At 34.3% G+C, this 23,993-nt stretch overlaps 4 protein-coding genes across 7 annotated transcripts; 2 read left to right on the top strand and 2 right to left on the bottom strand.

Annotated features, from left to right (window-relative positions):
* The first annotated feature begins 399 nt into the window (after window positions 1-399).
* Window positions 400-3,925, top strand: LOC11415179 (7-methylguanosine phosphate-specific 5'-nucleotidase). The gene is made up of 10 exons (XM_003591618.3): window positions 400-650; window positions 756-882; window positions 1,455-1,515; window positions 1,618-1,750; window positions 1,966-2,089; window positions 2,224-2,280; window positions 2,403-2,496; window positions 2,908-3,115; window positions 3,252-3,312; window positions 3,522-3,925. Exons 1-10 carry the CDS (start codon window positions 580-582, stop codon window positions 3,582-3,584), a joined length of 999 nt encoding a protein of 332 aa, XP_003591666.2. The 5' UTR covers window positions 400-579; the 3' UTR covers window positions 3,585-3,925.
* Window positions 3,926-4,704: 779 nt separating this feature from the next.
* LOC11422351 (transcription factor TGA4) lies at window positions 4,705-6,422 on the bottom strand. Its single transcript, XM_003591617.4, has 4 exons — window positions 6,256-6,422; window positions 5,570-5,826; window positions 5,289-5,492; window positions 4,705-5,172 (listed from the first exon to the last, which is right to left on the bottom strand). Exons 1-4 carry the CDS (start codon window positions 6,389-6,391, stop codon window positions 5,047-5,049), a joined length of 723 nt encoding a protein of 240 aa, XP_003591665.2. The 5' UTR covers window positions 6,392-6,422; the 3' UTR covers window positions 4,705-5,046.
* Window positions 6,423-10,245: 3,823 nt separating this feature from the next.
* On the top strand, window positions 10,246-13,400 carry LOC11416262 (uncharacterized). Of its 3 annotated transcripts, none has more exons than XM_003591615.4 (5): window positions 10,246-10,338; window positions 10,841-10,887; window positions 10,982-11,095; window positions 11,978-12,222; window positions 12,813-13,400. In XM_003591615.4, the coding sequence occupies exons 2-5, from the start codon at window positions 10,863-10,865 to the stop codon at window positions 13,188-13,190; spliced, it is 762 nt and encodes a 253-aa protein (XP_003591663.1). In that variant the 5' UTR covers window positions 10,246-10,338; window positions 10,841-10,862; the 3' UTR covers window positions 13,191-13,400. The 3 variants fall into 3 exon arrangements, with proteins under 3 accessions (XP_003591663.1, XP_003591664.1, XP_024640080.1); XM_024784312.2 differs by lacking the exon at window positions 10,246-10,338 and adding an exon at window positions 10,380-10,610; XM_003591616.4 differs by having other exon boundaries at window positions 10,258-10,338; window positions 10,841-11,095.
* Window positions 13,401-14,248: 848 nt separating this feature from the next.
* On the bottom strand, window positions 14,249-23,401 carry LOC11422934 (nuclear pore complex protein NUP1). 2 transcript variants are annotated; one of them, XM_003591614.4, is made up of 9 exons: window positions 23,055-23,401; window positions 21,428-21,519; window positions 20,214-20,344; window positions 19,622-19,820; window positions 18,861-19,163; window positions 18,693-18,779; window positions 17,878-18,606; window positions 16,993-17,579; window positions 14,249-16,390 (listed from the first exon to the last, which is right to left on the bottom strand). In XM_003591614.4, exons 1-9 carry the CDS (start codon window positions 23,314-23,316, stop codon window positions 14,728-14,730), a joined length of 4,053 nt encoding a protein of 1,350 aa, XP_003591662.2. In that variant the 5' UTR covers window positions 23,317-23,401; the 3' UTR covers window positions 14,249-14,727. The 2 variants fall into 2 exon arrangements, with proteins under 2 accessions (XP_003591662.2, XP_039685775.1); XM_039829841.1 differs by lacking the exon at window positions 23,055-23,401 and having other exon boundaries at window positions 21,424-21,519.
* Between the last annotated feature and the right edge of the window lie 592 nt (window positions 23,402-23,993).

Raw genomic sequence — 23,993 nt, 5'->3', positions numbered from 1 at the left:
GTGACAACTACACTAGCATTAACAAAAGGATTAATATGTTTTTACCTCCTTGTAATATAAGTCATTTTTCGATTTTCTCCTGTAAATATTTTATTTTGATTCACCTTCTGTAAAATATTATTCTTGTTTTGATTTATCCCTTTAATAGGGCAGACAAAAACGAAAATTTCTTGAAAAAAATAAAATAAAATTGGTTTTTGTCTGACCTATTAGTGGGATAAATCAAAACAAAAAATATTTTACAGGAGATAAATCAAAATAAAAATTTTACACGAAGAAAAACCAGAAATAACATATATAAAGAGGTAAAGACAATAGACATATTAACCTTTAAAAAAAAAAAAAAAAAGTGAATAGAGTTTACTATGCTGGAGGCAAGGGGCGAATACCCCAATTATGAAGTGAGTAGGAAGATGCAAGGACCGAAACACGTCGTCTCATTGAGTCATTGTTTTGGTTAAGTAACATCCATACATTTACTTGTGAGCTGTAATTCATGCAGAGGCTGATGAGACATATGAATCACATTTTCTTAATTAGTTTTGTTATTTTGTTTTCCCATTTTTCTGGTAACACCAAATGAGTTATCGCCTCCAACTCCAATCCATCGTCACCACCAACTTTCTCCCACGTCACTTTTCAACATCAAGGTTTTTTTTCTTATTCACCCCTCCTCTCTCTTTTTTACTTTTTCTACACCCCCTTATTGCATGTATTTTTTTTTTTTATACTAATCTTAACGTTTTTATTTAAAGGGTTTCATTTTCTACATTTTGTTGTGGAAAATATTTGGAAATGGAGGATATCAAATTGGTGGGTGATCCTGTTTTGCTCCACAACAAACTTGCTGCAATTCGTTCCGCCGGTCCTCAAAAGCTTCAGGTCTTTTTCAACCCCATTTGAATGATAATTCAGTTTCATGCAAATCAATGATTAGCATTTTGTATTTCATCCTCCATAATTCTATTATGTCATCATTTCATTCTAATTGCATAACACAAAATTGGGTCTCATTAAAAAAACGATATTTTTTATTTTTTTTAATGCATTACTACTAGTAGTTGAATATGCTTTTTGTTGAGAAGTCCCGCACTATATAATAATGCTTGAAATTGTGCTTACAAGGGCTAGAAAATCCGTACTTTACAGGCCGGTTTTGTAAAATTGAGATACTAGCGAAGTCTCATTTTTTGAGGATTGTTTTGGAGGGTTGAGTTATACCAAATATAAAAAACTTAAGATGATATCGGAGACGATCCAAGATCAATTTGAACCACCCGCTATCGGGCCGCTTGAGTTACACTCCAAATGTGCAGCCCTGGGTGTGTTGAGAAGTGAGATAATGTCTAAAAATGTGTTTATAAGTGGCGGGCAGTTCTCGCCTTATAAGTCGGTTTTGCAGGGTTGAGATATTCTCAACCCAAATCCTAAGACTTTTATTTTCTTGTTTGTAGGTGATCGCTGACTTTGATGCCACATTGACGAAGTTTTGGGTTAATGGAACTCGAGGCCAAAGTATGTTACATGAAAATTTTATTCCCCCTTTCTTGCTCCCTTACATGTCAAAAATTAGGAAACTGGCTATGTATTATATATATCTAATAGAATCATTTGTAGGCAGTCACGGCCTTTTGCAGCAGGATAATCCAGAATATGATGCCAAAAGGCAGCAGTTATATGAACATTACCATCCATTGGAATTTTCTCCTACTATTGGGCTTGAAGAGAAGAGGAAACTAATGGAAGAGTGGTATGTGATTCGATTTCTCAATGCTGGTCTACATATATAGGCTTTAAGTTGAATAGTGTATATTCTATTTTTTTTTATGGATAGAAATCAAATTCAGTACCCCCAGAGTTTACTTACTAGTTACAACACTCACACATGTTGCGCACCAGTGGTACAGTGATATCCAATTGACATTAATGTTTGATGCTGAAACTTAAGATTTGGTGTATTATTAGGTGGGGAAAAACGCATGGTCTTCTTATTGAAGGAGGACTTACATATGAATCAATAAAACAATCAGTTGCTAATGCTAACATAGCTTTTAGGGAAGGTGTTTCCGAGCTTTTTGAATTTTTGGAGGTATATATTCCATCTTTCTTTGACAAATATAAGTTCTTACATGTTGATATGTTCATTTTATATTAGGAGAATTTATGTATGTGAAGATTTGATTGCTGACATTGGATCTCATTTTCCATTTTGTTATTTTTCAGGAAAGAGACATTCCTGTATTAATATTCTCTGCAGGGCTTGCTGATATCATTGAAGAGGTGTGAAAAGTCTATTTTGTTTTATGTTGGCAAGGTTACTAAGAATTTTTCTTCATTTTCTTGTTGGTTATTGATTGTGCTTCTCAATATCTCTGCCTCTCTTTTTCCAATAATAATAACAGGTTCTAAGGCAGAAGCTTCGCAGATCCTTCAAAAATGTGAAGATAGTATCCAACAGGATGGTATTTAACAATGGCCAACTTGTATCTTTTAAAGGTGATTCTGTTTCCAACTTCCATTTATTGTGTATTTGTTTGCTTGTCTACTCAATGTTCATATGCAAATATATCTTTCAGAGGCTGAGGCATTACATAATAATTAATTGCCTATAGGTTTCAACAGTAATACAGAAAAGCACATTTGTATTACAATGTTTACTTATTTAATTATGTTTAAGCCCTGGTGAGTGAGTCCAACAAAAAAGAAATATTCTGTAATTTGATAGTGAAAAGTACATTTGTATTACAATGTAGTTCTGTAAGTTGATATTGACCTTCACATATAGCCATGTTTTCTCATATACAAAATCAGATTTTTGAAGCTTATTGCTGAGTCGAAAAGAAACATTTCATATGCCTACTTAACAAGAACCAGTTCTTAATTTTTACATCTCAATTTTGATCACAGGAAAATTGATTCACAGCTTAAATAAAAACGAGCATGCTCTTGATATGGCTGCGCCTGTTCACGAACGATTCGGTGATATTGATGGTCCAACTGATGACAATGACTTGCTCAAGAAGAGAACCAATGTTCTCCTTCTTGGTGATCACACTGGAGACTTGGGAATGTCTGATGGTTTAAATTACGATACTCGAATTTCTGTGGGATTTTTGTAAGTAAAGCGTTTCCCAGACTCTAATTGCTGTGATTTTTGTTAAATTTAAGCTCAACTAATGTCTATAAGGCATTTATGATTGTGACTTGATCCCTGACTTAATTTGTTTTTCTGGTATTTTGAATTGTTGCAGGAACCACAACGTTGAGAACTCACTTAGCTGCTATCGAGAAGCTTTTGATGTTGTTTTAATGGTAAGTTGATTAGCTGAATGATAACACATCTTTGGATTCCTTGTTCCTTCCAAACATTAATTTAGTTATTATTAAACTAAATTAATTCATAGATAGATCTTTCTATATGATTTGTGTAAGGTAACAAAGATTATTATATTTCTTATGTTAAGTACCAGGTGAAGGGGTGACTGAGTATCTAATTTTAACTTGCAACTTTTTCCCTGCAGAATGATGCGCCCATGTGGGAAGTTATCAAACTGGTCTCTCATACGTGTTCAAGTGGGAAGTGATTATTTTTCCCCTTTACTCTTAGCAGTATCATCATTTTTTGTCTTACACATCCCAAGGTTCCTATTCATTTCTTCTTATGAAGAATGCTAACAAGTAACAAAACACCCCTTTACTGCACTTTTTTCCCCTCTTGGATATGGCTGGCGATTAGTAGTTATGTTATACTAGGATATAGTTTATTTACTCCTATGTATGTTTACAGTGAAGCTATAATAATATCTGTGTTGCACACAAACTGCATTTTTGTTGCGATTGTGAGGGTTCAGTTCAGTATGTTTGTCCCTGATTTTTACTCCTATGTATGTCTACAGTGAAGCTATAATAATATCTGTGTTGCACACAAACTGCATTTTCTGTTGCGATTGTGAGGGTTCAGTTCAGTATGTTTGTACCTGATTTTTTGCTTTTGCATATAACTTATGAAACACTAATGCATATGCGACAGTGACATAGACACCGGTAATAATTTAAGCAAATGAAAGTGATTGAATTTAATCACATGCGTGTATCATGTTGGTGTTGGACACTAACACACATCGGACACTAGGCACACCTTTGATTGGAAGTGTCAGAACTACATTTCCTTACGCCGGTTCCATAAAAATTCAGTGTGCCGAAATTTCCTGAAGTCGCTTTGGGATGGGAAAAGTCACTATGTTTTGGGGTCTACGTTGCCACGAGGGAGGTTGTCCCCTCATACAACTTGTGCTAAAAAGATTGTGGGCCAAAGATACTACTAGGCCAGTTTTGTTTACTACTCCATGCACCCAGACGTGCAAATAGTAAATATATATTCTCGTCCCTCTCATTTCCTCTCTCAAGTTATTTACAACTGTCTATCTAGGACTTGCTTGACTGCATCCATGTTGAAGCTCACCATCTCATCTTTGTTACTAAACATTATTTATTTTTCTTGAACCTCCTTGGGGATAATTAAATTGTTAAGATGTATGCTTGATTTATTTAGCTTAATAAGGATATTTTAGTCGTATCACTTAATATTATTTCTTTTTTAAACTTTATTATTAATTTGTATGTCCAAATAAATTTCATTTAGGGTCGTGTCTTTGCAAAGAGTCACTCTTCAATTTAATGAAGCTAAAAGTAGATAGGCCAGCAAAAACAAAATGACATGCTCATTGTCACTACATTAAACCTCAATATGGGCATAAATTACAAGCATGGAGGGAGTAAGCAACATAGTACACTCTAGTATATTTTCTCAATATACTAAATTATGTGGATTCTGTGAAACGAAATAGAGTGCATAGAAAAGACTTTCTTACAGAGTGTTACTAACATTTTTCATTGCAAATACATCTAAGCAAATTAAATGACTTAATAACAAAACCAAATTAAATGACACACATTGACACCAAATTAATTGGAAGCAAATGAAGTTTATTTGATCTATATTCTATTATATAGTATCATATCATTTGTCTTGACTCTTGAGAATTCTCAAAGTGAGCTCCGGGGCTGCGGATTATGCAGCTGTTCCTTCAGAGTAACTATGAGCTCAGCTTGCTGAGAAATTGTAAAGAGACGAGAAAATTGATGCAAGAATTGCCGGCGAAGATTATCAGCCTGTAGTTAGTTACAAGAAACCAAGTCAGTTTTCTATATGATGAGACTCGCATGAATTTTTACTTATAATCGAACCGTGTTAAGAGAGTGTGTAGGGTTTAAAAAATAGGTGTTACCTCTTTGAAGAAGCTTAGGTGTTGAGGTACATACATTTGTTGATACTCTTTGTCACCTGCTGATGTTGCTTTATCAATGATTTGCTGGAGTTCTATCATGCCTTGTGCAAGAGCATATTCAGCTTGTTGACATGATTGTCCAAGATTATAAATATCATAAAGTTGTTGTTGAGTGCACATATGTTTCAGCTGAGGCAGAATGACCTATATATATCCAAATTAAATCTCATAGTGTTGAAATTGGGTCTAACTCATCTTTACAAAATATAAACAAGCATTACCTGAAGAAGTTGAGAAGGACGAAAGCCTCCAATCCACCATAGATTGCGTTCACATGTTGCAGAATCTACATTTGCAGAACGTGTTTTTCTCTCCAATAATTCAAAACAGTGCTTCATGATTGTGTTTATAACTAACCGTAGCTTGTCATCATCATCAATAACGTGATTGTGATCATTTAGAGCATTATGTATCTCAGAAATAAGCTTGTTCAGTTCTTCAGAGGAAAGTACATAGTTCTTCAAAGAAATTGTGTTTCCTACATATTGTGAAAACCATAAATCTCACAATGAATAAAAATGACGTGAAATTTGTTTATAAGTAGTGACACATCTCACCTTACAAACCTATTTTGTAAGAATGAGTTAGACCTAATTTAAAAACTAATCTGATGATATATTAGCATATCGATTGGGTTACACACCAAACCTAATGTCACTATAAATAGTAGTGAAACTCTGAACCAACATGGTGTGACACAAGTGATAGATATTAGAATCTCTTAATTAATCAGTTGGTCAAAGTTCGATATCTGGTCAATGAGTATGGAAAAATATATGTTTATAGATTAAAACTTAATAGAATCTTAGTTCATTCATGTGATTAGAAGCAGGGAATACCTTGGTTTACCTAAACATATATATCTTAATTATTTTAATGACAATACAAACTTTTTCTATACACTTACCATTAATCTTCAAGACTTTTTGAATATTATTAGCCTCAGTTACTGGTTTTTCAGCAAGAAGCCTGTTGCTCTGGCTCAACTTGTTAGATGTGGAACTCATGATTTTCTTTGAATAGAAAGGCAATCGCAAGCACATAATTCCATAATGCACCAATGAAGATGAGAAGAATTAAGGGTGTGTATATATAATCACCAAAAAGAGAAATAAGGTGACCAAAGCTTTATGTGCCAGATACTCTTACCTAAATAAATTACCACATCATCACCCACTTATCTACAAAAAGCTACACTACACGTATTATTAACCATTCATGTCATCAATCATCATACATTGCTAAGATTTACTGAATATTTTGAGAATCTCCAAATCATTAACCAATATAGGTATACTTTTGACCTTTCAAACCATCTTGGGACAAAAGTAGAATCATCACTTAAAGTTTTTGTCACATTCCCAATTCAAGATGGTATATTCTTAGGCCCGGATTTCCATCTATGTTCATTTGAGAAATTATATATGCAGTCATTTTCCTCAACAGAAAAAAAAAAAAAAAAAAAAAAAAAAAAAAACTATGCAGTCAGACTATCAATAAACCTGGACAGTTGAATGAAAATCACATTAGACATATTCCAATTTCACCAAATTAACTTTACAATTTAGTAATGAGTAATTTGTAAATTGTAATATGATGGTCCATTCCTCATCCAATGCTTTGATATATTTAAATTAAGTATTATATATGTAAAATGATAAATTAATACTCTAGTTGGTGGTTGTTCTTGTTTGGCTTTTGTCTTTTGATATTGGGTTCAAGTACTCCTTGTAATATGTTTTCCTAGTAATATATGTTGCCATTAAAAAAAAACTCCCTCAATTCTAAATATTGTCACATAAATTAAAAACATTATTTGATATGATAATTTTAAATATTTTGATTGGTTGTGTGTGCAAAATTATTTTAGATTGTCAACCCATCACCATTAAACTTGAGAAAAAATACGATATATTCTAAAAAAATATATTTTAGAGGTACTGAAATCAAAACTCTTATTATGGTTTTGCAACCTTTTCTCTGCTAAGAGTTGTTATGTTTTCATAATATTCCCATTACTTGTTAGCAATCATGTTGAATATTATTATGTCGTAATGGGTTGAAGTACCTCTTGTATTTTTCGATCTCATTAATGAAATTTTGATTATATATATATATATATATATATTGAAGGACCATTTGGATATCTAGCCAATTATAAATATATTTTTTTGAAGGACCAATTATAAATAATTAACAATTTGATAAATTAATTAATGCAAATCTACAATATTAAAATAATATTAATGTAGGTAACATGGTTGAGATTCATATTAATGTCTAGTAACCATGCTTTGGAGTTTGAAGCATTTGGAAACACCGTAACCTTAGAGTTTGGGATGATGTTATGGAAACCAGTGCTTAGGTTGTGGAGTGTGCTAGGAAAATGGTCGTTGATTGACATTTGGCTAACACTCCCGTCGCTCTTGCATCATCTACTCAGCAACAACCGCCACTACCTCTTAATGGGGGGCTTCCGCTTCTTTGTTGCATCTTGTAGTTAGGTGGCAGCAACCTATGCCGGAGAGGTACAAATGCAATATCGACGCTGCTTTCTCTTCTCAACTCAACCGCACAGGTATTGGTATTTGTGCTCGAGATTTTGATGGTACTTTTGTTCTGGCCAAGACTGTTAGTTATCCTTGCCTAGTTTCCGTTGATGTGGGTGAAGCATTGGGTTTGCATTCGGTCTTGCAATGGTTGAATGTTATGCTACTTGATAACGTGGATTTTGAAACGGACTCTAAGCTGACATATGATGCTTTTCTTGCTACTAGGAACGACACTTTCGAATTTGGCTGTATCATTTCCTCATGTCGTTCTTTATTTAGCTCATTCTTTTCTAACTCTAGGGTGGAGTTTGTTAGGCGACAAACCAATGAGGTCGCTCATGCTCTTGCAAGAGAAGTCGCGTTACTAGTTAGTCCCGCTGTTTATTTTGATATACCGGAATATATTGAAACTCTTATTATCAATGAAATGACATAAACATATTTCCTTCAAAAATGGTTGAGATTCATATCCTTCAAAAAAAATGGTAGAGATTCATAGTTGCCTTGGTGGAACCATGTGTATCTTTCGCTTTTCATGGAACGGTCAAGAATCGAGATTCGGTATATTTTCTTATTGAAGTGTTTATTGTGAGTGCAAAGAATCCAATTTTGGTATATTCTTCTATATTGAACACTGTTTTTATTTTTACGTAACTATCATCTAAAGTAGTCTGGAACCAAAGGTGCATCTCCTTCTTCCATTTACTTTATATTATTTAAATAAAAACAGTAGTCTTATCTCACGTGGAATAAACGAGGCCTTTGATAGTGTGGCATACTGCTTGAATGACCACAAGTAAGAAAAAAGTTGGTCCATGCTTGTAAAGCAAGCAATGAAGCTAAATGAAAGGTTAATGATGTTAATTTGCATAGGTGCTTGCGTGGCCAAAAAGATCATATGACACATACATTCATCAAGACAAGCCAGCCATATAGCCAAAGTGAGAATGAGAATGATAGTGAGAGTGTGAGACTTTTCGATGTACCACATGTGATTTTATTACTTACTATAAATCTTTATATAAAATTATTTTGTTGTAGATCTCTCAGAGCTATGTTTGAATATTATAACCTTAGGTAATGTGAAAAACGACATATATAATATTGATGTGGCATACTATATCAGTATAACTTTTAGTTTTTAATTATTAGATCATTTTCCACCAAAGTTTAGATGAATTATTAAGTCATTTATCACTATAACTATTTGCGGAACATGGCTAAAGTTTCAAATGGTGTGGGTGGAATCACTTTTTCAACCTTTATTAACCCCACCTTTATTAATGAAATGAATGTAGCTATTTTAATGGGAAAGTTTACTTACATAATATAAATTAAGGTAGTTAATTTGGATGGAAAGTTTCTTTTGAATAAAAGTTTAGATGAATTAGGCCGGTTCATCAAAATTAGGGAAAATCTTTGAGGTTCAAAAAATCAATTTGAATTTATCTTGAATCATAGTATGCACATTCAAAACACATTAGCAAAACAAAAAAAAAAAACCATTTAAACAAACTTCTCTATATATTATTATTAGTCAAAAATGTTGAAATGATATAAACCATAATCAACCAATTTAACGACTTTTATTTTTAATCTTCTAATTTTTCTCTTGTGATTGATTTATTTCTCTTAAGAGATATTAATCACGCATAATTTCTCTTAAGAGATACCTAGAAGTTTTTCATGATGATAACAACAATTAAATTAAGTGAGTAGAATTGTTTTAGACGCAGACGAATGCATCGTTAAAAACACATATTTTACCTCTGTAATTTTGTTATATTTTGACATCAATTTTTAAAATAAAATGAATATCAAAATTCAAAATGTGATTAATTTTGTTTTGTTTTGAGAGGTCAGAAGATGAGTAACGAGTATCATAATATAACTCATTAATAATCTCACTAAAATCCTAGTTTCTTTTCCTTCATCTATCAAAGATTTTTTAGTCTAAATCACCCCTCTAACTTATTTTTCTCTTTCCCTTTTATTGAAATAAACGATTTTCACATCTATTTCGTTTTTTCTTTTGTGATTTCGTCGTCTTAGTGCGACGTTGTTTTGTTTGTCGTCTTTGTGCGACGTTATCTGTCTTTCTTGTTTAGTCCAGGTATTTGTTTGGCGTCTACAACGTTGCAGATATGAAGACATGGTATTTCAGAGACTTGAATATAGTTATACGCGTAGGCTTTTGTACTTTGTTATTTTATGTTATTAACATGATGTTATATTGTATTGATGTACTCTATCAATATTTGAATGAATGAATATTATTTATTTCTATATATTATTATTATTTATTTCTTAATCATACTTTTAAATATTTAAACATAAAATACACATGAAAATTATGTCTATTTCGGTGGACACAATTAGATCTCGCACACGTTTGTTTTCCTTTATCTCTCTCTCTACCCTCGAAACCAACCACCCAGGTAAAGCTTCAATTTAATAAGGTTCTTGTTTTATTATCTATTTTGATTCCCAAATTCGCTTACTTGAATCTCTGATTCCCTTGATTTTCATTGATTGATTCTGTTTGATAAGTAAGAAAATTGTGTATGTCTGTGTAGTGTACTACAGCCACAGAGAGAAAGAATGAGAACTATTTCTTGTTTATGTGACACGCAGACAGACACTTTAGAAATTGAGAGTGATAGATAGATAATACACATATGTTGTCGGACATCAGACACACTTTTATATGGTGATACTTTTTTGTTATGAGATTTGCATATTTTATATCACAAGTGTTTGTATCTGCATTGTTGGTGTTTTACATTGAAATGAAAGACTATATTTATATTATTGTGTCTAGAATTTTGGATAAAGAAAATATTTGATGCTCAACTTTTTTTTGACACCAAGTACATACATTATTAAGAGTGTAAACTTTGCTTACTTTTCCTTTCTTGCACTTGACTGCTGTGTTTTCAGGCGGTTAGGTTTCTGGACTTGAATGAGCATGCTTAGTAGAGCTAAGGGTATGATTCAACAGTTGACAATCACTTCCGTCCATCTATAAATCGCTATTTGTATCGAGAATGCAAAATAATTCTGTTACAAATCATCTTGTAGGCCAGCCAGGCTTGTTTTCTGGTGTGAACAAGACGTTAAATACAGAGACACATTTTCCGAGAGATAAATATGGATCATATGTATATGGCTTGCCCACTATTGCATCTAATGAAGGTAAGTATTGACTTCTGTGTTAGCTAAAGCATGAGTATTTTTACCGTTTCAATTATTTTTAGCCACGTTTAACTTAACTGTTTGATGCTTGAAAGATCTGTTCATGTGTGGCTGATGTATAGTAAATTTTGGATGTAATAGACTTTGGAAGAATGAATTGTATATGCTTAATGTTATGTAATGGCTGCAAAAACATTACGTACTTATCAGCTTGTCCTGTGATATTATTTTTTTAGCTAAAATTTTCCTGTGATATGTATTTACCAGATATTCCTTGATGAAGGTATGCTCTATGATAGTGTGCGCTTTTCGCCAGAAAATTATTTTTAGATCAAAATTTATTTAAAATTTGCAGAAACACTGGATTTTTTTTTTTAAATGGTAACGCCTCATCACTAATATTTAGGGAAGTTGTGTATGTCATTTGATGGTACTGCATCATGATTATGAGCGGTTATTATATTCTATCAGCTTTTTGGCAAAAGTGACATGTCAAAGTCATGTAATGAAGGCATAGCTTTGGGTTTAGACATTGGTATGCACTTGCTATTGAGTATTATTCATGATTAAAAAGTGCTTTTCAATTGTTATTTAGAAGTGCCTTAAGCCTTTTATCTTGGCTCGGCACATTCAATTGTTAGAAATGTTGTAGTATAACTGCTATGGATCATGACATTGGCAGGATATTCTTCACCATCTAGCTCTACATAATATTTGGTATTTTCCACGTGATAATTTCTCAGTTTCATTGACGATCTATGTGTTTCTGTTTCGTCTCAGTTTATGTTTTTATGTTTCAATATGATATAGTTATAGCATTTTATAGTCAAATGTTTGCAAAATAGATGCCTTAAAATTTACCTTACAAATTCTATGATGCAGCTCAAGGGAATAACGGGATACAACGCTACATTCCAGATGAATCAATTGACACCAAAGTCAGTCAGCAGAACCAAGCCAACCAAGAAACGGATGAGGCTCGTGAGGAAGACATGGAAATAGGATATGACGAAAGCCCACCAACGCCAACTTACGAGGGTCTTGAACAGAGATTTATTGACGAGATCATGAAACTAGTTCAGGACCGAAGTGATAAAGAGGATGCAGAATTTGCAAGGCACAATGAGGTCAGTAACTGATGGAATTAGTTTGTTCTGATATTTTGCAATACAGAAAAATAATCCATACAACAAAGAAACTAGGCCTTTTCTTGGTACAGAGAATAATCTGTATAAAATTTATAGTGTCAGATATAAAAAGTTCATGTCTCTTCAACAAATTACTTAAGCTTTTGGATTAGGGTCTTGTTTGGATAAAAAACGTAATTAAGCAGTTTTATATAAGTGCTGATGTATAAGCTTTTACGGTAACGAAAGATAAAATATTGCCAAACTGTTTTTATATAACCAATAAGTTTTTTTCGTATGCTATTTTGGAGAGCTTATGGAAGTTAGCTGAAAGCAAATTCTGCACATGTCATAAGATGTTTCAATAAGTTCTCCCAAACAGTCTCACAAGTGCTTATGTAAGTAGATTGGTTCAAATAAGCCCAATCCAATCAGGCCCTAGTAGGTTCATGACATGGTATCAGAGCCTTTTTTAACGAAGTGGTCTAGAATTTGATATTTGTTACTTCCAACTTAAGCTTTTAGATCATTTTGTTCATGCCATGATTATCTGATCATTTCAAACTTAATATATACATTGTTGTGTCCAGAGAATAGTTGAGATAAACACGGAGTTCCAGGAAAAGTTATCTTCCCTGAGAGCTCTTCAAGAAACTCGGAGAGAAGAGTTTCTTCGTAAGGAAGCACAGGCAAGATTGAATCAGGATCAGCATGTTAAAAGGAACCGCTACCCCGCCATAAAGGTGGAAGATGCTAATGGATATTTAAGTCCTTCAACTACATTCATTGCTAGAGAAGCAACTAGCAGTAGTAGGTTTCATGGTCTTACCGAGTATAATAAATATGTTGGAGATCCAAAAGAGTGTTTAACAACAACTTCAAATGGGATGCAAACAACTCAAAGGAATGAGACAAGGGTTCCATTGCCCCCTGGTCGTGTTTACAAGAACAGTTCTGTAAATAACTAGATTTAAATAATATATATAATGATTGAAATTGCATGAAGTTGCATGAAGGTGTTTTTTATACATTAACTCGGGTTTGTCATCGATTGCCTAATCATAAGACCATGAGAATTACGATCAGTTGTATTAAGTATAGAACTTAAATTTAAGACGATTGTTACGTATAAGAACTAAAATTACAATAAATATTTGCTTCTTTCTGTTGTCCACAAATACCTGTTTATATTCTTATTGGAGGCCGGGGGAGAGAGATTAAAGAATGTGTAAAAAGAAAAGGAGATAAAATGGTGTTAAGAAGTTTAACCAAAACTTTAATATTTGCATGCAAAAAAGGGTATGAGCTATATAATTCACACGGGGAGACATTATTTCTTTCTATTCCAGAAACATGTGTATTAAACTAAGGTGTAATTTAACGGTAATCTAATTATATTATATTTATCTAAAAGCTCGAGAATTGGAGCGGGAAAAGGGTATGAGCTAAATTAGATAGGATTTGTACATGGTTACAAGTAGTGGTTGAATATTTTCTAAGAAAAAAATAAGCCAATTTTTTTTAAAATAAATTAAATTAAATTGATGCAAAAAGATAAAGTGAAGGCAACGTTAAGGCTTGTAAATCCACATAATAGAAGCAAATGTTGAGGACTTAAAAATATAAGATCGTTATTAAATAAATAATCAATATATAGGAGGACATATCTAGTGAAAAACGACTTCTTTATGGGAGAATGTAAGAATACATTATCGGCCCTCTATATTAAAATCTCAATAGATATATCTTTGCAAATTCTGGTTATAAAGACGTTCTTTCGTTTATCAAGTAGAAATCATATTAATCAATAGATATATTTTTGCAAATTCTGGTTATAATGACCGTTCTTTCGTTTATCAAATAGAAATTATATAAGATTGTTATTAAATAAATATATTAATAGATATAAAAATATATATATATATATATATTATAGTGCCAGTATCATCATCATAATTCACTCATTGGAACTGTTCATTATACAATATATATAATGCAGAAATTAATCGGTCTGTAAACAAATATATAATGCAGAAATTAATCGGTCTGTAAACAAAAATTCATTATACAATATATAATGCAGAAAATATTCAGCAGATCGCTCATTGGAACCGTAAATGTTACAACCAGCTAAGCTTATAACTTCATCCCTAATTCTGGTAATGTTACAACTTACAAGTGAGGAGAATACAGCGACCTTAAGAGTATTATCTATCATCATAAATTGTGAACTGTATGACCTAGAATCACTACAAGTACAGCACATATGTTCTATCATATCATACAATAACAAAATTGGGAACATTTATGCCTCAGCTTATCGAAGGTGAAAGATGACCAACAAATTTCGATATGCTGATTAGCAATAGCTTCGCTTGTCCACATCGCCAAATGAGCAACACTATCCTGCATTTGATTTTCAGAACTTATTTTTTTGTTGCGCTACTGAAGTGCGGGGCCTGAAGCAGGTGATAGAAAGCAACCATTTTCATAAACAATGGTCTTTTACTTCTTACGGTTTCTATGTTTGACTTTAATAATTTTTCGACCAGACTTATCACCACCACCTGAGCCCAATGAGAAACTCCCTCCTCCTCCTGCATTAAATTCCAGACTGCCAGAAGCCTGGAATGGAGAAGGGTTCTGTGGAGGAATGTTCTGTTGACTAGCAAACTGGAAAGGACTGGTTCCTGAGGGAGCGGATACCTGTGAAGCAATGTTCTGTTGACTTGCAAACTGGAAAGGACTGGTTCCTGACTGAGTGGATGCTCCGAATACAAAATTTGATTGAACAGGGGCAGGTTGTTGACCAAACATAGGACTCATAGGTGGAGTCGCTTGAACACTGTCCTCAGCCATACTGTCCACCATACTCATCTGATCATTATTAACTGGAGCTGAACCAAAAGCAAAGACAGGGTTAGGGCTTCCAAAAGCAGGCTGTGTGGAGGTGGAAGCCACAGCTGAAGTGAATGAAAACTGAGGAGCTGATGCACTGGTCGTGGAGGCAAACATGGGTGAGCTGGTGGAAGCAACAGTAGTACTGGATGTTCCAAACCCGGACGAAGGTGATGAACTAAATGTGGAACCAAATAGAGAATTGCTGGGCTGCCAACCAGAAGCCCCAAATAAACTAGAGCCTGTACCACTACTAGAGTTGACTGCCAAAGAGGAAGCAGATGTGCCGAGTCCAAAAGTTGTACTGGAGTTGAAAATGTTAGTGGTAGAACTTGAAGGAAACATCGAACTCCCAGAAGAAAAAGATGTATTTGTGGCAGAACTTAAAGAAGGAAACAAAGAACTCCCCGAAGAAATATCTGTCTTACCAGTCGACCCAAACAATGGGGATGATGCAAATGATTGAACTGACTGGGTCTGAGTAGAAGTTGTAAATATACCGGCAGGAGGAGAAGCTTGGGCACCAAACAGAGAACCACTGCCAGCACCGAAAGAACTCTGAGACTGGCTAGCTCCAGTTGTCATTGCTGAAGAGCTGAACCCAAAAATGGCACTTGCTGTGCTTCCAACTGCAGCAGATGAACTACCAAATGCAGTGCTGCTAAAACTACTGATTCCTGCATCTTGCCTGTTCCCAGTTTCCAGTGGTTTTGAGCCAGAAGATGATACAGATAAACCTGCTGATGTGACAGGAGAGGAACCAAATTTGAAAAGGGAAGTTGTTGAAGACGAAGTTGCCACCACTGGGGTGGAGGAAGAGGAACAGTTATTACTTGATGCAGCAAGGGCAGGAGTTATCATGCTAATTCCAGTGGAAGCAGAAGTGGAATTAATGCCACCGCTTGCAGAAAGGGACGAGCTACTGTTGCTAAAGTTATTTGATACAAGAGATGGAACGGAAGAAGAGAATGAAGGGCCTGAAGCAAGGGACCCATTATTTTGATTTGAACTGTTGCTAAAGTTATTTGATATGAGAGATGGAAAGGAAGAAGAGAATGAAGGGCCTGAACCAAGAGACCCATTATTTTGATTTGAACTATGGCCAAATTTGAATATACTATTTGGTGGTGTCAACAATGATGTTGATGCTGCAGATGAAACAGCTAGTTCTGATGCCCCAACAGAAAATCCAGTATTTTTATTAGCATCACCACTATCAGATTCACGAACTTTTTGCATAGAACCAGTTGAACCAGCAACAGTAGTAAAACTGCAGACAAAGCAAAAATTCAGTACATGAATAATTGCAACACTTAATAATTGTTATAATTATTAAAATCTAAATATATCTGTTCAAGTTTGATGGTATGGCACATGCAAATCATATCGTCAAATTTCATATACGTTTTTATTATCAAACATCTACACTGTCCAAAGTTTGAGGTAATCAAACACACAGTAAGTTTGATGAATATATGCCCCAATAAAAGACTGAACACGGTAAGTTCGATGAAAATATGCTTGAGCATAAGACTGTAATCCTGTAAGTTCAAACCAAGTAAAGGTATATGTAGCTAAACATATGAAATGGAAATGTAAGAAAGTTTGAAAATGAAAGGAAAGTTATACCCCCCAAAAGTAACAACAAAACTTTCCCCACAACCATTTCAATGAATTGGGTGTAAATATGTTCACTAAATAGAAAATCATCCTCGTAACAAGAGATGTTATTACTTCCCCAAACTACATCAAAGTAAAAAACAAATGGCTGAACAGACACAAACCCCAACAAAAAAAAACAGTCTAGATCTGAAGGGAATTGTGTTCGGCGAGGTTTTTAAAAGCAAGCTTACTAAAGAAACATAGACTAACCTGATTGAGCCTCCCGGCTGAGAGTCAAAAGAAGCACCAAATTTTGGAGTAGACTCACCACCAACTGATGATGAAGCAGTAAACGGGATTGGTGGAACCTTGAAAACATTTTGCTTGGTGTCAAAGTTTACTGATGGACCACCAGCCTCCTTTGACGGATCAACCTTCTCCAAACCAAATACCGGAGCTGATTTGGCTATCTCCTTTGATGAAGCAACAGAAGTTGATAACTCCGCTGACGAGATATTCTTATTAGCAAAATTAAACAAAGAAGGATTAGCAGTTGACCCATTTGATAAAGCAGGCTTGTCGGAACCAAAGGTTGTTATTGTAGGTGCTGTAACTGCAACTGTAGCCACAGTTGTCTTAACATGAGCCCCACCATCAGTTGTCTTAACATGAGCTTGAGCATCTATCGTAAACCTTGTGGATGGCAACACCACAGATGATGTTGAGGGACTTTCATGTGCAATGGCTTCAGAACCAGAAGAAACTTTATCCTCAATAACAGTGGAGCTTTTTGTTTCTTTTTCCGCAGAAGAAAAAGAGACGGCTCTATAAGCATTATCACCCAGGTCCAGAGAATTCTTTAATAGAGGAGACAAAAAGAAAAGAGAACAATCATGATCTGAGGTTGGGCCATACTATCAAGGAAAATAAAAGACATACAACCACCAAATAAAGATCTAGGAAACTGAAAAAAAGTCAATTGCTTCACTCATAATTATTTAGTGGTAAATGGAAGGAAGCAAATGCCCATGGTTAGTAAATATCATTTATTCTCACTGCAATAATTTAAAACAACTTGCATGAAACTGCAAATGGAAGATTTATAAATAAAACAAAATAAAAATACTTCAATAGATATCACACAAAATCTCATACCTCGTGTGCACTCATATGGAATGCCCGCTTCTTTTGTGTAGGGTTAGAAACTGATTTCATCATAAAAGAATTATCACTAGACAAGACTTGATTCCTTGACTTTGTGGTCTCTGTAGTGGTTACAATAGGAACTGATTCATTGGAAGAAGCAACAAGTTTCAATGGACCATTTTCACCCTTATCTCTATGTGAAATTGACTTCTGATTCTGAGCACTGGAAGTCAAATTTCCAAATGTGCCATCCAAATTATTACCTTGTAAATTGTCCGGCAATTTAAACGCATCTACCATTTCCATGCTTCGAAGAGCCTGTCCGCGTAGCATTGAAGGTGACAACTTCATTGATGAACTATCACTCACAACTGGTAGCCTTGATTCAGATGATTTTTCTCTGGGAGAACCTATTTTATCAAGTTGCTGCAAAATTTTTGTAGCCATCTCACTGGATTTTGAGGAGGAAGGGGGAAAGCTCATGCTGGACTTAGTTCCACTCACATTTTCTTCAGACTTGTGCTTAACTTCATCTAGCAGAACAGGCTTATGCAAGGAAGATGAAGGTTGCTGAGCAGCATCAATACCCAATCCGTTCCTATAGACAGATAGAGCACTGCCAGAAAGAGGTGAGCTGGAGCCTTTGGAATATAGAAGATTAGACTTTTGACGGACTCGGCGGATAGGACCAACAGATCCTATATTATTATCCACTGCTAAATTTCTACGCTTTATCCCCTATGAAAATAAGAAAACACCACAAAAGCTAATAAGATGCCTGTATTATCTGAAAGACAGGACTTAGAACTAAGAATTATTTATACCCCTTGTGTAGATCCAGAAAACATGGCATAATCCATTGCAGATTGGGTTGAAGATGAAGGCTCGCCATGAACAGCAAGCCCTCCACCCTGTAGAATAAGAGAGCCATATCAGGAATTTGATCCAATAAACAAACATTATGATACAAAATAATTGAGGAAAAGGCAAACCTTGAGGGTAGAGGTTGGATAAATTCTGGTATACGGTGTACGAGCCATACTATAAATTGCAGATCTGCCACGAGGTCTTGGGGTCACAAAACCGTTTTCATGAATTGCAGTATGCCTAGTAGCCCTTGGCACAATCGACATAGTAGGGGATTTAAACGGAGATTTTTCACTTTTTAGAGGAGTTGTGTCTTCTCCACGAGCAGGATATCGCACGCCCAGCATTGATGTGGATACATTGGGATGCCTGCTCCCCATGTAAGCTTTGGCAAGCTCTACAGGTGAAGCAACATCCTCAATAGGAACCTACGGACATTATGAAGCAATCCATGTGAGATGGCTCAGAGTGGAGAAATCGGTAATTTCAAATCCACAATAGAATCAAACAAATAAATTAGGTTTCAATGATGAGAAAAGAAAAAGAATGAAGTCTTCGAATTATAAATATTGGTTGATAAGATTGGTAGTAATAATTTGTTACAAAAAAGAATAAGCACTTAGTCCTTTACAAGACTCCAAATCCCAATTACATAGGAAAATAAACCATGATAATAACAAAGAAATATGGAAACTAATATAAAGAGATAATATAAGTTACACCAAGAAACTATCCCTATAACTAAAAAGACAATTCCTATGAGATAACATACGATACTCCAACATAATATCAAGATATTGTGTAATGAGATGTTTTTAATTTTTATTTTTATAGCTCTTAGCAAAATACATATTCAAGCATAAAATATTAAGGCAAGTTCACATACACTGGAAGTAACAGGTTGAGTTAATGCAAGATGGTTTTCAATCCCATTTTCTACGGTTGGTGTTTTGGGATATTCTTCCTTTTGTCCAGAAGGTAATATTGGTTCTGAGGGAACCATTTCTGACCTCTTCTCTTCTCCCCTAACAGCTACATCTACAGTCCTTGACTGCATAAGTGCTGTCAAATGATCAATCTCAGACCTGTTGTATGGACCAAAAACATATACACAATCAACCAAAAACATCCCAAAAGGTACACCATAAATCAAAGACTAAGAATGGAATGAAATTGATATGGACATCAGGAAGAGGTGAAATCAAACTTGTAGCAGAATGAACTTCATGATCTTGCATAAAAAGCACAAATTACAGAACCAGGAATGCTATTTAAACAACTGACAGAACCAACATTTTACTATAAAACATCATTAAAATGTTCAAATTTTACTATAAAACATCATTAAAATGTTTGAATTTATATGCATATTCATTTTCATTATTTGAATTAGAAGTTACAAGTCTTTCCTGAAAATAAAATTATCAAATGCTCAAGAGAATTATGTTTATTCCTCATCCACAGGATACAAAACATACCTGGTGAAAATCTTCTGCTTCAATAGTTTCTCAAGTTCGGTCAATCCACCTTGATCCGAGTCAGAACAATTAACTTGAACATTACTTTCACCAACTGCTCTTTGTTGATTGCCAGAAGATTCTTTTGCAACCTGTTTTTCATATAGGAAATGAAAAAACAGTGAGATATCAATAATAACACAATAACACAGTTTCACCAATCAATAGGTAACATTGCAGTTCCAATACTCAATATATAATATAACCAATAGAAATAAAGATTGATTTCAAAAGCAGTGCAAGCCCTCCATGAAACACGCAACTAGACGAATAGAAACTAACAAAAGACATTTGAGGAAACAATGCAGGTTACTTAATAGTATAACATACAGCCACAATAACACCTACGAGAAAAATTAAGCTCAGAAATGGCAATAGAAGAAATAAAGAGCCAATATTAACAAGCATTTGACATGAACTTTTATAGAGCTCTAATCCATCAACAATCCAAATTAAGCCAATTCTGCAATCCAACATGAACAAGCTACTAGATCGTGGGGCCTATAACCCACAGGGCGAACCTGACTCTCAATGCAATTTTAGAAATTGGGTTTGGGACTAACTAATCCACACAAAGCTGGCTTGTAAGGTAAGGGAAAGCTGGCTTGTAAGGTAAGGGATTCCCATCACTTATAAACATTATTCAATTCATATCACGATCCGATTTGGAACTCTCTCCACACACCCTTCAGGCTCAGGAGTTCACACCTAGAGCTTGACCCTGGCCCAACGGATCTAGAATAGACTCTGATATTATCTGAAGTTTTGGGTGTAACGTTTATCTCAACTACACAAAATCGGCTTTTTAATGTGACGATTGTCCAAGCCATATGACTACTACTTAAGCCATATCTTCAGTCAATATGGCACTCTCAACAAGATGCATATTTTGACCCTTAATTATCAATTCCAACCACAACTAAACAGACACAGATAGGAATATAAAATGTAAAAACTATAAGTAAAAGCATAAATTTGGCATTTTATTTAACCAGTGTAGTAAATTTTACACAATATTAAGCTGTAAAGAAACTGAGGATTACCTGAGGTGAAATATAAAAATAAAAATGTCAATTTCTTATTATTAAATCAAATGCACGCACTTCACACCCCAAAAAATAATCCATCAAGATATGCAAATGGTGTTATAACATATAGAGAGCGTGCATACATACAGATTCTTCTTGATGATTCTCCTGTCTCATTTCTTGTTCCATTTCTACAGCTTCTTCTTGGTGATTGTGCTGCCCCGTTTCTTGTTCCATCCCTGCATCATAAAATACACATATCAATGAAGTGCATGATAATAAAGAAATTATGCAGTCGTGTGATTACTTACATAGAAGAGAATGACAAAAAATGACATTTAAAGTGGTGAAAATTGGAAAACCGTAGAAAAGTTACAGCAAATAAGTTACTTGCCATAAACAAGGAAAAACATATAATAGTGAGAATAAAAAATAAACATAGTATTTAGCATGTTTATATCTACAGTAAACTATAGCCCTACATCCAGAGAAAAGATAAAGATGGCATTCACTAAATCAATAAAGATTAGAACAGTAGTCAGGTTACACTTGTGCCCTTGCCCCAGTACACCCAAATGCTCATTGTGACAGACACTCACAAAACGCTGCAACCAGACAGCTCAGTTCCTCTGCTTCCACCACAGAACCCGTTGAAAAAATTCAACAAAGAAACATTTTAAGGTAAAAAAATATTGAACTTTGACCCCACTTCCCTAATTTCATTTACATTTTGTCCTACTATCAGCTTAGAAAACAAAAAAATTGCACACCAAAAGTCTTCTTGCTGACAAAATTTTGAGGAAAACTATCATTTCGGTTTACAATATACTTTAGAACTTCCAGTCCAGAAGCATATAGAACATAACATTATTGAATGGGGCTGATAGGTATACCGTGCTATAGCAGCGAAGCAGAGCAGGTATCGCAATGCTATTAAATTTCCCCCACAAGTACCAGCTGAAATGCCTAAAAATCCATCAAACTAGAACATTTCTGCCTTAAAACACACCAGAACATCTACCTCATGAACATTTATGATCTTTTTAAGGTATTATAGGGATTTTAAGTCTTGTCTAAGACACCAAGACTTTTTATGAATGATTATGTATTCGTCACAAATTTTGAGTAGTTTTAATAATTTTTTAGTGTTTATATCTATGTGTACAATATACATCTTACAAACTGCAGAAAATATTTCAGAATAGCGATAATACCACCAAGAGTTTTCGATGCATCTACAATATAATACTACTTCCCTAAAGCAAGAAATATTGAAAGACATTTAATATCAAAGAGTTAAATACCGGAAGCAACTATTTGGACACAAATTTGAATTATGTTCGAAAGTGCCGTGATGATGATAACAATCGAACTACCACCTTAAGCATTCTCAAAACACTCACTAATAAACTTTTTAGCACCAACCCTCCTGATGGAAGGCATGTTCAGTGCCCGACCCAGACACATGCAATTACTTTCAATTAGTTCATTTTTTTAATTAATTTTTTAAACAATTTACCGATCTCGATGTATCAGTAGTTAATAAATAATTAATAAGCAGTAAAAATAAAATGATAATCACTGTGGCGTGAAGTGAACAATTTCCTAATCATAAACCCTAACAGCAACAAAAAAATCCAATCTGCCTAATTGCTAATACAAAATTTCAATCTAGAATAGTATAATTAAAAAACACAATAACGAATTGTTAGAAGTAAAACATTCAATTGAATTGAAACAAAAGAGAGTAAAAAAAAAAAGTGAAAGTGAAAACCTGAAGAATTGGGAGCGGGAGGGGGAGGAGGAAGACGCTTGCGGAGAAGAGATGAGAAGAGAGAGTGAGCGCCATGAGTGATGAGTCTGTGAGCAGGATCAACAAGCTTCGAAATCCAACCATTGTTGTTGCTGTTAGGGTTTCTGAGTGCTGCCGGAGGACGATCGTACGGCGTCGTTTGAGTTTTGCGGAAGGGACGTTTACGGAACTTGCCACCGGTTCCACCTTCGTATAAATTCTTCTCCTTCCCTTCCGTCGCCATCGCTGTTCGTTCAGAGAGAGAGAGAGAAATGCGAACGCAGGGCAAATTAGGGTTTTAATCGTAGAGAGAGAAAGAGGACGAATAATAAATAATACAGAGTATAGAGTAATAAAAATAATTAATAAATAAAATATATCGAGTATTGGTGTAGAAAAATTAAAAAGTATTTCAAGAAAGAAGAAATCAACTATCTATTTTTTTTTTCTTTGTCAAAAAGAATCTTTTTTTTTTAAGAGAAATCACTGTCTATTCTATCAAATAAAAAAATTGAAAACTCATCTTGATTCTCACTATATTTCCTAACCGTTGAATTTGATTCTTTTTCTCGACAAAAAATAATTTTGAATTAATCTCTATGTAAATGAAAGACATCGTTATCTTTTACTTCCTCCATCCAATCACATTTATAAATAAAAAAACAACATTTTAGGTTCATTAATATATCTAGTCTATAAATGTGACTAAATATGTTACTTATTCAATAAATTCAAAATGTTATTTTTTGCTTATAAATGTGTCTGAATGAGTATGAAGCACCGAAACAATTCTGACTGACTAACATGCATGAGTTTCATTCAATAAAAAAGTAAATATTACGGTATTAAAATGAGAGTTTACATACATTCCTCTTGAATATAATTTACATGTGTCGTGACTTTTTCGAGTGTTAGGGAGAT

The sequence above is a fragment of the Medicago truncatula genome, chromosome 1 (genome assembly GCF_003473485.1).
Source record: "Medicago truncatula cultivar Jemalong A17 chromosome 1, MtrunA17r5.0-ANR, whole genome shotgun sequence".
NCBI classification, from domain to species: Eukaryota; Viridiplantae; Streptophyta; class Magnoliopsida; order Fabales; family Fabaceae; genus Medicago; species Medicago truncatula.
This window is presented reverse-complemented; position numbering and strand designations above follow the sequence as displayed.